Consider the following 12,881-nt stretch of genomic DNA (forward strand, 5'->3'; position numbering starts at 1 on the left):
TCCAGTTCGTATTTTCAGTTAGCAGAGAGTAAGAAACTTGCAGCAATTAGCATAACACAAATTTGAATAAGTTGGAGAGATTTCATTTCGGCACCTTTCAGATTTCCAGCATGCAGTATTAAATAATATGAAGTACGCTTTACTTCAGTTTAACAAACTGTAGGTACCGAAAATTTTTTAGCTTTCCCTCTTCCACTACACCATTTATTGGACTTTGCATTTTGCTCCCTTTCGGAGAATAAATTCACTGAAAACATGATTAAAGCTGCAAAACTATGATGTTAACTTGGGACAGGCAAAAGGAGTTATTTGTAAAAATGTAGGTCAACACAAAGACTAGGGGTCTTTATCTACTTCTTCCTATCAAGTAGAACACTCCTCACTTTTTGGAAACATTAACTCTCAAGTGACAAATATTCTAGAAGCATCTGCAGAAAGCAGAGGTAACTGGTTGTGTTTATATACAGACACTTTAACAATGGAATAGGATCTCTCCACCTCTCCTCTTGTAATGTTCAAATAGTGAGAGCATTTCAAACATTAATGAAGTGTGCCTTAATATTGAAAACTGAGAAGTCCACATTCATGAATTGCAATATGCTTAGAACAGTTAGTATTTTGCATTTACCTTTGGAGATGCTAATGATTTTCCTACATACACTAATTAAAAATGTGATTAAACTGGCAGGTGTTTAAAAATGACATTATGGGATTCCTTTGTTCATCATCTTCCTTCCAGATCAAATGTCCTTGTTTATGACATTTATAAGAGTTGCCCCTTTTTGATCCAAGTGGCTAGTCAAATTTTGGGGCCCTGGGGACATTTCAGATAGGAGGAGAAATTGGCAATACTCATATTTCTTTGATGCAATCTTGTTTATTTACAAGGAATGTCTGAAGTCCTAGTCTCTGAACACAGAAGGAATCAAATAGCAGGAAATTTCTTCTTTTGCTCACAGAGCCAACAACAGCCTTTTCAGCTTGCACCCTCTCCCCAGGTGTCTTCCAGGTCATACACAGTCCTTCCAGCTGCTCCTTTGAGCTGTCTGTATCCCTCTGGTCCTCTGTGTTCTGTCTTCCCTCCTCTCCCTCTGTCCCTCCCACACACCCACTCCCCACTCCTCTTTGCCTAAAACAATATTCAACAAAACTTCTCGGGCAGGTTCAGATACTCCTTGTGTCCTAGGTGGGGGCTTATCCTTACAGTTATTTCAACTGCAAGGTGCATTCATGCCTATCAATCTCAATGATGTTTTAAACTCAGCCTGTAAAAAAGGTTTCACCTAGCTCACAACAAAGATGTATTTTCCCTCCTGCACTGCCAGCCCTGCAAACGCAAACTGTTTTTTATTTCAGGCGCAACACCCCCTCCAGGAATGTAGGTTCCACAACTGGCATTTAGTTTGATCTAATGTGTGAGCCAAAAATAGAACCCGGTTCACACCACCATATAGCCTTGCAGTAAAAAGAATGAGAGTACTAAAAATGTAGCCAAGAAGTTTCATTTTCCCCCAAGAGACATGCCTACAATGAGAATCCTTTGATTCCCTGCAAAATGTCATGCAGAACAAGTTCTGTTGTACCTAGCAGCATGAGCTGTAGCTCATGAAAGCTTATGCTCAAATTAATTTCTTAGTCTCTAAGGTGCCACAAGTACTCCTTTTCTTTTTGCGAATACAGACTAACACGGCTGCTACTGTGAAACCATGCAGTAACTCGTGAGTTAGAGGGAACGATTTTCATTGGTACAACCAGCAAGCCATCTAAAGGCTGCATAGCACTGTAGGACCCTGTATTGATGTACATAGCTCATGGAAGTACACACAGAGTCATTCATTTACACTCTCACAGCTTCACAGGTGCAAATGGATTTTGCATGACTGACTTCTGAGTAGCTGGCTTATAAAGCTCATGATGTTAGAAAAAGAATCATAGAACTGGAAGGGACCTTGAGAGGTCATCTAATCCAGTCCCCTCCACTCAAGGCAGGACTAAGTATTATCTAGACTCAGAGCATCCCTGACAGATGTTTGTCCAACCTGCTCTTAAAAATCCCCAATGATGGAGATTCCACAACCTCCCTAGGCAATTTATTCCAGTGCTTAGGAAGTTTTTCCTAAATGTCCAACCTAAACCTCCCTTGCTGCAATTTAAGCCCATTGCTTCTTGTCCTACCCTCAGAGCTTAAGGAGAACAATTTTTCTCTCTTCCTCCTTGTAACAAGCTTTTATTTACTTGAAAACTGTTATCACGTCCCCTCTCAGTCTTCTTTTCTCCAGATTAAGCAAACCCAGTTTTTTCAATCTTCCCTCATAGGTCATGTTTTCTAGACCTTTAATCATTTTTGTTCCTCTTCTCTAGACTTTCTCCAGTTTGTCCACATCTTTCCTGAAATGTGGCATCCACAACTGGACACAATACTCCAGTTGAGGCCTAATCAGCGCGGAGTAGAGCGGAAGAATTACTTCTCGTGTCTTGCTTACAATACTCCTGCTAATACATACCACAATGATGTTCGCTTTTTTTGCAACAGAGTTACACTGTTGACTCATATTTAGCTTGTGATCCACTATGACCCCCAGATCCCTCTCCGCAGTACTCCTTTTCCTAGGCAGTCATTTCCCACTTTGTATGTGTGCAACTGATTGTTCCTTCCTAAGTGGAGTACTTTGCATTGGTCCTTATTGAATTTCATCCTATTTACTTCAGACCATTGCTCCACTTTGTCCAGATCATTTTGAATTTTAATCCTATCCTCCAAAGCACTTGCAACCCCTCCCAGCTTGGTATCATCCGCAAACTTTATAAGTGTACTCTCTATGCCATTATCTAAACCACTGATGAAGATATTGAACAGAATTGGACCCAGAACCGATCCCTTCGGGACCCCTCGTTATGTCCTTCCAGCATAACCGTGAACCTCTGATAACTACTCTGAGAACGATTTTCCAACCAGTTTTTTCCAATCAGATCGCTCCATTTTTCTGTGAATGTTACATTTTGACAAAGTGAATTTGTACAGAGAGATTTTGCTATGTCAGACAAGTTTCAGCACTTCACAGAGGAACCACTGTACAATCATTCATCTGCAAATAGCCATTCTGAGGATAAAACCATCCCTACAGATTCCAGGGCACTTTTTTTTTTTTTTTTGGTAAGATGTTTACTGTAATGTTAGTTTACCAACATTTCCCCACTCTTCTGCTGCTGTGCTGTAGGCTGTGTACCACTTGCTACTCTTACACCTCAGAGGTGGCTGCAGTCCCTTGGTACTGTATACAAGTCATTCAGGATCCTTTAGGATGAAGGATAAATTTACTTGCCTATGAAGTCTGTAGAGGAGTTGTCATTCTGATAAGAATTTCTCATCAGAAAAACTCTCTCTCCCCTCTCCCCCGAATGCAGATCTGGGTCAACCAAAACACTTAGCTAATTTACATCAAATTTGCTGAATTTTTAATAAAAAAAAAAAGATTCAAAAAATCTGAAAAAAACCCAAACCATTTGAGTTTTTGATTTGAAATGTCAGTTTTGAAATTTACTTACATTTTATTAAAATTAAAATACCCTAAAAATATATCAAACAAAACATTCTGATATTTCAGAACAGCCAGAGAACTGGAAAAGAAGTCAGTTATTCACACAGCTCTAATTCTGATACACTTGCAAAACAAACTCTGCTATACAAAATAATTTGTGGTGTTCTATCATCTAAGGAAAGTAAGTAATTTAAGCCTCCAACTTCCATTTTAATTTCTTTGGGACTTGGCACCTAACTGCCTTGTAGTATACTGAAAACTGTATTAAAATTATAAACCATCACTTTAAATTCTCAGAGTCTTTCCTGGTCCTTCTTTCAGGCCAGGTGCTCAGTGAGAAAACATGTGATCTGGATTTTCAGTCAGTCAGTCGCAGAGCCAGTCTAGAATAAGGTGGGGGTGAGTTATGCTTCTCTACTGTATGGAGCAGCCTGTTTTCTCTCTGTATTTTGGTTTATGTGTGTTAAAGTTCTGGGGTTTAAGAAATAAGTAGTGTCCTGCCACATACTGAAGTGTCCATGTAGACCCTGCAGCCACACGCTAGAAGTTCTGTAGTGCATTTTGATCGACCCCACTTTGAAATGGGAGTAGATCAAAGCACAGCAAAAAACTTTTACTGTGTGGCTATGCCTAAACTTGCAGAGTTTTTGCGCTGTCAGTTTCAACGGTGATAGTGAACCGGTGAAAGAAAAGCGCTGGTTTGTGTACTCACTTACTTCCACAGGCATCAGAGTGTGTTTACATTTGCAGCACTTCCATCGCCGATGAGAGCAGTGCACTGAGGGCAGCTATTCCACAGTGCAGCTCTCCATTTTGTGGGAAGAGGCGGAGTGATCACGGGACATCCTGGGTCCCTGCACAGCCTCCTCTCCCCAAACACTGATCAGCTCCAGTAGCTCAGCATTGCTCCAAGAAGGGGATCATTTTCTCCATGGAGCAGGCATTGTCACCTGACCAGATCATAGAATCATAGAATATCAGGGTTGGAAGGGACCTCAGGAGGTCATCTAGTCCAACCCCCTGCTCAAAGCAGGACCGATCCCCAATTAAATCATCCCAGCCAGGGCTTTGTCAAGCCTGACCTTAAAAACTTCTAAGGAAGGAGATTCCACCTCCTCCCTAGGTAACGCATTTCAGTGTTTCACCACCCTCCTAGTGAAAAGGTTTTTCCTAATATCCAACCTAAATCTCCCCCACTGCAACTTGAGATCATTACTCCTTGTCCTGTCATCTGCTACCACTGAGAATAGTCTAGATCCATCCTCTTTGGAACCCCCTTTCAGGTAGTTGAAAGCAGCTATCAAATCCTCCCTCATTCTTCTCTTCTGTAGACTAAACAAGCCCAGTTCCCTCAGCCTCTCCTCATAAGTCATGTGTTCCAGTCCCCTAATCATTTTTGTTGACCTCCGCTGGACTGTCTCCAATTTTTCCACATCCTTCTTGTAGTGTGGGGCCCAAAACTGGACACAGTACTCCAGATGAGGCCTCACCAATGTTGAATAGAGGGGAACGATCACGTCCCTCGATCTGTTGGCAATGCCCCTACTTATACATCCCAAAATGCCATTGGCCTTCTTGACAACAAGGGCACACTGTTGACTCCTATCCAGCTTCTCGTCCACTGTAACCCCTAGGTCCTTTTCTGCAGAACTGCTGCCTAGCCATTCGGTCCCTAGTCTGTAGCGGTGCATTGGATTCTTCCGTCCTAAGTGCAGGACTCTGCACTTGTCCTTGTTGAACCTCATCAGATTTCCTTTGGCCCAATCCTCCCATTTGTCTAGGCCCCTCTGTATCCTATCCCTACCCTCCAGCGTATCTACCATTCCTCCCAGTTTAATGTCGTCTGCAAACTTGCTGAGGGTGCAATCCACACCATCCTCCAGATCATTTATGAAGATATTGAACACAACCGGCCCCAAGACCGACCCTTGGGGCACTCCGCTTGATACTGGCTGCCAACTAGACATGGAGCCATTGATCACTACCCGTTGAGCCCGACAATCTAGCCAACTTTCTACCCACCTTATAGTGCATTCATCCAGCCCATACTTCTTTAACTTGCTGGTAAGAATACTGTGGGAGACAGTGTCAAAAACTTTGCTAAAGTCAAGGAACAACACGTCCCCTGCTTTCCCTTCATCCACAGAACCAGTTATCTCGTCATAGAAGGCAATTAGATTAGTCAAACATGACTTGCCCCTTGGTGAATCCATGCTGACTGTTCCTGATCACTTTCCTCTCCTCTAAGTGCTTCAGAATTGATTCCTTGAGGACCTGCTCCATGATTTTTCCGGGGACTGAGGTGAGGCTGACTGGCCTGTAGTTCCCTGGATCCTCCTTCTTCCGTTTTTTAAAGATGGGCACTACATTAGCCTTTTTCTAGTCGTCCGGGACTTTCCCGGATGATAAGTGAGCACTTGCCAAGAAAACAGGAAGGGGAATTTCAAAGTTCCTGGGGCTTTACAGGAAGGAGGGGTGGATGTCTGTTTAGGTGACCGCTCTGCCCAGCAACTCCGCTGTAGACACTGTGGGATATCCTGTGGAGGCTAAAAGCTGTGTAAACAGGAAGAACGTGTCTTCACTTGCTCATCACCACAAAAGCAATACCGGTAAGAGCTGTACACCCCTCGTGGAGGTGGTTTTCTTTTTGCGGTGAAACTTCTGAGTTTCACTGCAAAAAGTCATTGGCAAGTGTAGACGCTCCCATGGTTTCTGCACAAAAAAGGGAAACTCCTTGGGAAATTCCAGCCTAAAGGTGTTTGTCTGTGCCATTCACAACATTATGGGCCCATCAGTTATCTGACATTATGAACACCTTCTTCAGATGTTGCATTGCCATAAAACAATCACTAGTTCTGAATTGAAATTTGATGTCTCTCTGCCTATGAAGGAAAGTCACAAGAACAAGGAATGGGGACAGGCTGTTTTCTAGACGGGTAAATATATTTTACTACTTTGTAGTGGCTTATATTCCAGGCTAATAGGCCGAGTAGTGGATTCCTTTGTATAACCAAATTCAGTCCAGTCAAGTTTTGCCCATTCAGTGTGGAGACACTTCATTGGTGTTTACCTCCATTAACTGTTAAGTGCCTCCACCTAAGGAAAAATTCAAGCTATAGTTCTTGATACAGGTACAAACGATGAACCCAGAGAACGGTTTTTGCCCTGAGCAAAAATACTGTGTATGGTAACTGCCACGCATGCTGCAGAGGGCTCTGTGCAACTCATGATATTACAAGAAGCAGCATCCTACTAGATTTTACAAGACTATCTGCTTTGAAAATAAAGTGGTTAGCAAGGTTCTCGCTCTCTCTCTCTCACACACACACACACACACACTCCCCCACCCACACCCTTTGCCAACTCTAAAGGGAGCAGAGGAATCAATTTAAATGGTTTTTAAAAGGCATCTAATAAAGAATCCTTTGTACTATACAATTTTTTGGTCTTAATACACAGCCTACTTTTAACACCTAAAAAAAGACTTGAATCTTTAAAAGCCTTTAAAATGGGTCACATTATTCATCAGTAAAGAAGATTCTATTCCAGTGTTAATTTAATCAAAGCTGCTAATTAACGTGTGACATTGATTTCACCCAAGAAGGAAATCAGTGCAGAAAATGTGACCTTACATTCTCACAGGAAATTTAATCTAATTATGAGGATGATTTACCAGCTGCAGGCTTTGAGAAGGAAAGGAATGGAATGGGTTTGTTTTTAATGTGAACAAATACACAAAGGAGGGACATGTTTTTAGTGTAATGTGAACAGAGTTTGGGCCACAGCTGCTGTTCATGCCAGAAGCTGGGAGTTAAATCAATAAGACTTGAAGGGCTATTGTAAGATGGTAGTACTCAAACTCTTCAGAAATAATTTCAAGTCTCTCACTGCTATCCAAGCTCAAAGCTCCATCTCTTACCAGTTTCTCTTCAACAACCCATCACCCAACACATTCCTGTTGGGTAAAAGATCTTTCTCAAACTGAAAGTCACGGATGGTGTACCGTGTATTCTTACAAGTAACAATGAAGATTACTAAAAATGAAAGTAGCAGAGGATGTATTTACACATCAGTTTTACTCTCTGCAGTTGGTAGCAGGTGGGGTGCAGTCAGTTTCACTATTTCCCTCTCTAGTCAGTTAACAAGAGAGAAAATGACTAATTGAAAAGACCCTTAGCAATAAAGTCTTTTCTGCTGTTTAAGAAAAAAAGAAAGAAAGAAATCCCTCAAGTTTCAGGACATGCTGCTAAAAGGAGGGCTCTATCAGAAAGTGATTTTTTTCATTAGTCTATTTTAAAATATTCAGTTTGATGGCTCCCCTTTCACTCAGATAAGCCCTGGCATTACACCTTGTGGCTATTTATGAAGGGAGCAATATAAATATAATGCTGTTATACAGGGTTGCAACTAGATTTCCGTATGTTTGACATCTTAGTCCTACACTTTGATATACCCTTTTGTCCATATAAGTTTCCTCGCAGGCCGAATAATTTTTCCTGGAAGTATGAAGCAGGTTGGTCAAGCAGTAACTGAGTTATAGGTGATGAAAGTGTAATATGCAAGATACTTCTTACAGTGCACACTTTGGAGAAAGACTAAAAAGTGGTTTGGCTTTAGAAGTTTGAACTCTTAGGCTCAATCCTTCACAGCTAGCAGTGCATGGAGTAGCAACACTGGTCTAAGATGGACACAGTGAAAATATTAATAAAACAGCTGGAGCATCAATCTATTTTATAGATTAAGAAAATATTTACAAGAAGGTTCAATAAATGCAGCTGCAGGATTCCAGAATGGGGTTAATCCAGTTTCAAAACTCCATACAACCTTATATTTGACATAGAGAGAGAAAGAGACTAGTTATTGCCTCTTGTTAAATTCTCTCTGCAAAGAGATGCAACATCACTGGACTGAATGTTTACATGAGATTGAGTAACATTTCAAAAAGGCTTTCACGTGGAATCCATTAATCCCTCACCACAGCATTAGTGAAATGTTAGTCTTTGGGAGGAAAGAACAAGCAATGAGTCCCATCATCTCAGACTAACAGCCCTCCCAAACTCTCTGAAGCTCTCTCAGTTTCTCCACTTGTCATATTCTTGCTTCCAATCCTCTCAAAGCCTTTCTAGTTTTACTATTAGTAAGAAAATTAACACTTTATTAGCCTAAGCCCCTATTGGGACCATCTGCTTCCTCCCCTGTTCCTCTGAGGCTTGTCCACTAAAGCGCTTCCCCTTTTCTCCCGTGCGTGGGAAGCATATGTAACATAAGGAAAGTTTTTTTGCACCCATTCATCTCAGCAAGCACTGAGTCATTTCAGGATACTGACGTAAGCATAAGCTCTACCAGCATTCTTGCAGCTAACATGGTTTACTGGCGAGGCAGTGTGGTAGGACTGCAGGTGTACACACTTGCAAAAGGGAGTTATCCTCCAGCTTCCTTCACATTGGCCTGGCTCAGCTGGCACCACTCTTACCTCTGAACTTGGTGAGTTCAGCTTCTAAACTAGGATTTAGACTTGAACAAGTGGAAAGCTAGTACAGCCCTACGGAAAGGGCTCGTGGGGAGGGAAGATGGAGGTGCTACACTGCCATAAGGATTTCATCCTGACTAACTCCGGTCTCTGACAACTGTCCAGAAGCAATCTGAAGACTATATTGCAATTTACAAAATGAGTGAAGGATAATCCTATTTGATGGTTCCAATATTTCCTCTCTCTAATCTTGCATTCTAATCCACAACACTGTGTGCAAGCTCCTGCAGAGTCTCCGTAGCAGTCACTTTCACAAACTCAGTAGTACTTGACATTTTTATATTTACCTACACAGTTCCTGCATCACCAGGATCTAACTAACAACTGTGCCTTGAGATGATTGACATATGAAAGGTGCAGTACAAAGCTATTCCTACCCCTTATTTTGCTGAATTTGGGCATAACTTCCCCATCAAGACAGAGGCAGAAGGATGTTTAAAAACCAAGGATAATTTAGTTCTTGACTGTGAAATATGCCTATTCACTGTATAGCAGTATAGCTATAACATAGCAAGGCACAGTTGTGTGTGTTCCTTCCTTACACTAATTCCGATTTAAAACGCACTTTAAGTAATACTATCCTGAACCAATTTAATCTGGAATTGTGGAGCACATGTTTTCAGATTAGGTAGTGTTTTTTGTTTTTTTTTAATTTTCCTATTTCACCAGTATTTAGTTGATTTAATGCTTACAGCTCCCAAAATGCAAGAAAAATACATGGTAGAGAACTACATGCAAGAAAATTACAGAAGGAACATGAGCATTGGCTACATTCCGCAATTCTGGAAACATGATTATTAAAAAGAAAGGAACATCAGTTCCCTTCTCGAATACCGAATTTTTTACCTTACAGCAAAAAAGGCAACACACTGAATTCTGGAGAATGTTATTTTGCATATTTCCATGACTACTTGCTAATTTTAGCAATGACTAGAGTAATTTTGTGATCAAATGTCATCCGATATTGCTTAAATTACCATGCTTTATAAAATAAATGGTTTTAACATAGGCACATTTACCTTTTTATAAAATGGAAATTCCAAAAAGTCCATGTTCTCTCAAAAGTCTTAAGAAATAAGATGTGCATTGTCAAAAGCCTTTGCACTTATAAGTACATCTGCTTAACTTGTAGAAGGTTCCTAAACATTAAACATCTCCTAAACGTTAGGAAAGGAGCAGAGAACAACTCCAATAATCCTCATCTAATTGACTCCTGGGCACAACAAGGTTTTATTTTAAGATCTGTTCTAAAAAGGAAGGTTTTGGTCAGAAAAAAAAAATTATGGACGCCCCCAAGATCTCTAGTAATATTTGCTATAATAAAAAGATAATCAACCCCCCCCTCCCCCGTGCACACACACCCCTCAAAAAAATACTGAATGCTATGTGTCGACTTCAAGAGTGCATACTGAAAATGGTTGTGAGCTGCGAGGGAGACTCTACATACAAAAATGCAAGAACCATAAATGACACCATCCTCTGGAAGAGAAGATAGGTTTCGTTTCCTCCAGTGATAACAATCATCAAGGTCTGGAATGGAATGGTACAGGACATAGTACAATGGGGTCTCCAGAGTACTCAGCAGAGCACACATGATATGTGGGAAGTACCGGCAGTTGAGGACTTTACCAAATACTGTCCTGTAAATGATGCAACAGTGAAGTAACCTTTAAGGACTCACACTGCAATAACTCTGCAAGCCTGAATCTGACAATGTTTGCAAAAAGTAAATTCTCTTTTTGCCAGCTCTCATGTCAAGCCAGAGTAAAATGATACCATACAATATTGGTTTGGTTAACTTTGTAAGAGGCTGTTTGTTGTACTGAACAATGTGGAGTGTCTACAACCAAGTTCGCATCACGTCAAACCTAGACATTCCTAGAAGTGGCATCAACTAGACCAGTAGGTGGAGATCAATGACAAAATTGGCTACTGTCTCCTATGGAGATGGGACAGCTAAATTCTGAGATCACGTCTCTAGATGTGGAAAACTGGTACTTTATCACCTCTGGTAATATGGGAACCTGACTTTGCTTCATTGAGATATTTACATATCCTTTCAAGGGTACTACCATGATAATTATCTGAGCAATTAAAAAATGTAACCATATAATGTTTATGCAGTATTTTTGAACTATTCCTGTGTACCACGTATCAGGTTCCTATTATGTATTAATAGCCTAACATATTTATTTCAGCTTAGTCTCATTAGATAATCACAAATAAATGTAGACAAAAATAGAAAGCAGTAATTATTAACAACAACCTGATAGCTAAACCAGTGAGGTTTGCTGTGGGTCTTTTAGCTTTACCTTATGGCACATATAGGATCCACCTTTCTTCACTCTGTCAGTCCCTGATGAGGGCCCTTTCTGTGGATGGAAGGACACCAGTTACTTTTCTTCTGAAAAACAGCAACAGCCAATTACAGGGTAAAGGTACAAAGTGGTAAGAGCAGGAAAATGGAAGAGGAATGACCATCAGCATTCAAAACAAACAAACTGCAGCTGTTTCTGAAACCAGAGAAGCTTGAAATAATTGCATTGTAGGAGACTGGAAGCCAGGACAGAGTAATTGTTCTGATTTCACCACTGTAATAAGTACTTAAAATTCTAATCATTGTTCTACCTGTCAAGAGGGCAGTGTGCTATCTTGTTTCTTTAAAGAAGCTCATAATATACTGTAACAAGCAGAATGACAAGTGTGAAGAGTAATGATGTTGAAGAAAGATATGAAAAAAGCTCCGTTGTTGCAGAATTCCCATAAGAGACAAGATCATAATCTTCACCTGTCATTTACACTGTACTGCCTCTCTCCCCATCCACATGTCGTGTGGAAGCAGCTGAAGAGTTCAGTGCTTTCTGTGAGGCCCAGTGTGGCCCTTGTGTAACTGTATGGGCCTGCAATTAAAGGCATGTTTTGTGTGCACACATTTTAGGAAGGGCAGGCCCACAATGTCTTCTCATGCAGACTTTAATTTCACAATCCCTTATGAATTCCACCCCCACAAGTAAGAAGGGTTGCCCAGCCATTAGAACAGGGGGCTGTAAGTCAGGAAACCTGAGTTCTACTATTGGCTTGACTACATTCTCAATATGGGAATCTGAGCACATCTGTGTTTGTCTCCCTTAGCTGTGAAATGGTTACCATACTGCTCACCTGCTTTTGTAAGTATTAACTAGCTAGTGCATGGGAAGCACTTTGAAAACCTGGAAGAAAGGCATTACAAGATACCAGCTACTGCTGCGTTTTATATTTGTCTGCACCACTAATTTATACACAGGCTACTTCCAAAGGGAAAATTTCCCACAAGAGTCCAAGTAAAAGTTGCTCTCTCTCCTTCACATGAAACTCCACCTCTAGGCAGGAAGAGCTTTACTATCGCAAACTGGAATTCCATGCAAGAGAGCATGTCTTGCTTACAAAAGCTATAAATATTATCTTAAATAATATGTTATGGATTGTGTTGCTGGCATACTGAGCCTAAAATCAGTATCAAAATGAAAAACTGTTACTTGGCCAGGGTAAATGCGCTCTGACATAGACAGGTATTCAGATTCCTGTACCTACTGAACAATCGTATATTCTGCAAATTACTTGAAATAGTTGAGTCAAGTGTCTCAGTGCAAGTCTCACAGATAACTCCAAGTAAATGAGGAAGTCCTTATGTGGCAGCAAAGAATTTTAAAGTTGGCATGATGTATAAAACAAGGTTCTGTATTTCTAAAGAGAAAAAAAAGCCAGCGATATACTTAAAAAATGATACTTGTAAAATATCAGTCGCCCGTTTTTTTAATCTATGCCGCCTGGTT

At 40.7% G+C, this 12,881-nt stretch overlaps 1 protein-coding gene across 7 annotated transcripts in view; it reads right to left on the reverse strand.

Annotated features, from left to right (window-relative positions):
• SUMF1 (sulfatase modifying factor 1) overlaps positions 1-12,881 on the reverse strand; it is an 81,158-nt gene that overhangs the window by 5,919 nt on the left and 62,358 nt on the right. For 2 of the 7 annotated variants that reach the window (XM_037903842.2, XM_037903840.2), the window contains 2 exons: positions 11,382-11,441; positions 10,089-10,135 (listed from right to left, as the gene is read on the reverse strand). The exons of 1 other annotated variant lie outside the window; for it this stretch is intronic. In XM_037903842.2, coding sequence (XP_037759770.1) covers positions 10,089-10,135; positions 11,382-11,441 — 107 coding nt within the window. Of the gene's footprint in view, positions 1-10,088; positions 10,136-11,381; positions 11,474-12,881 lie in introns of all 7 variants that reach the window. 4 more of the 7 variants (XM_043552290.1, XM_007061292.4, XR_006292513.1 and 1 more) reach the window with 3 other exon arrangements.

Source organism: Chelonia mydas, chromosome 7 (assembly GCF_015237465.2).
Source record: "Chelonia mydas isolate rCheMyd1 chromosome 7, rCheMyd1.pri.v2, whole genome shotgun sequence".
In the NCBI taxonomy this organism is placed as follows: domain Eukaryota; kingdom Metazoa; phylum Chordata; order Testudines; family Cheloniidae; genus Chelonia; species Chelonia mydas.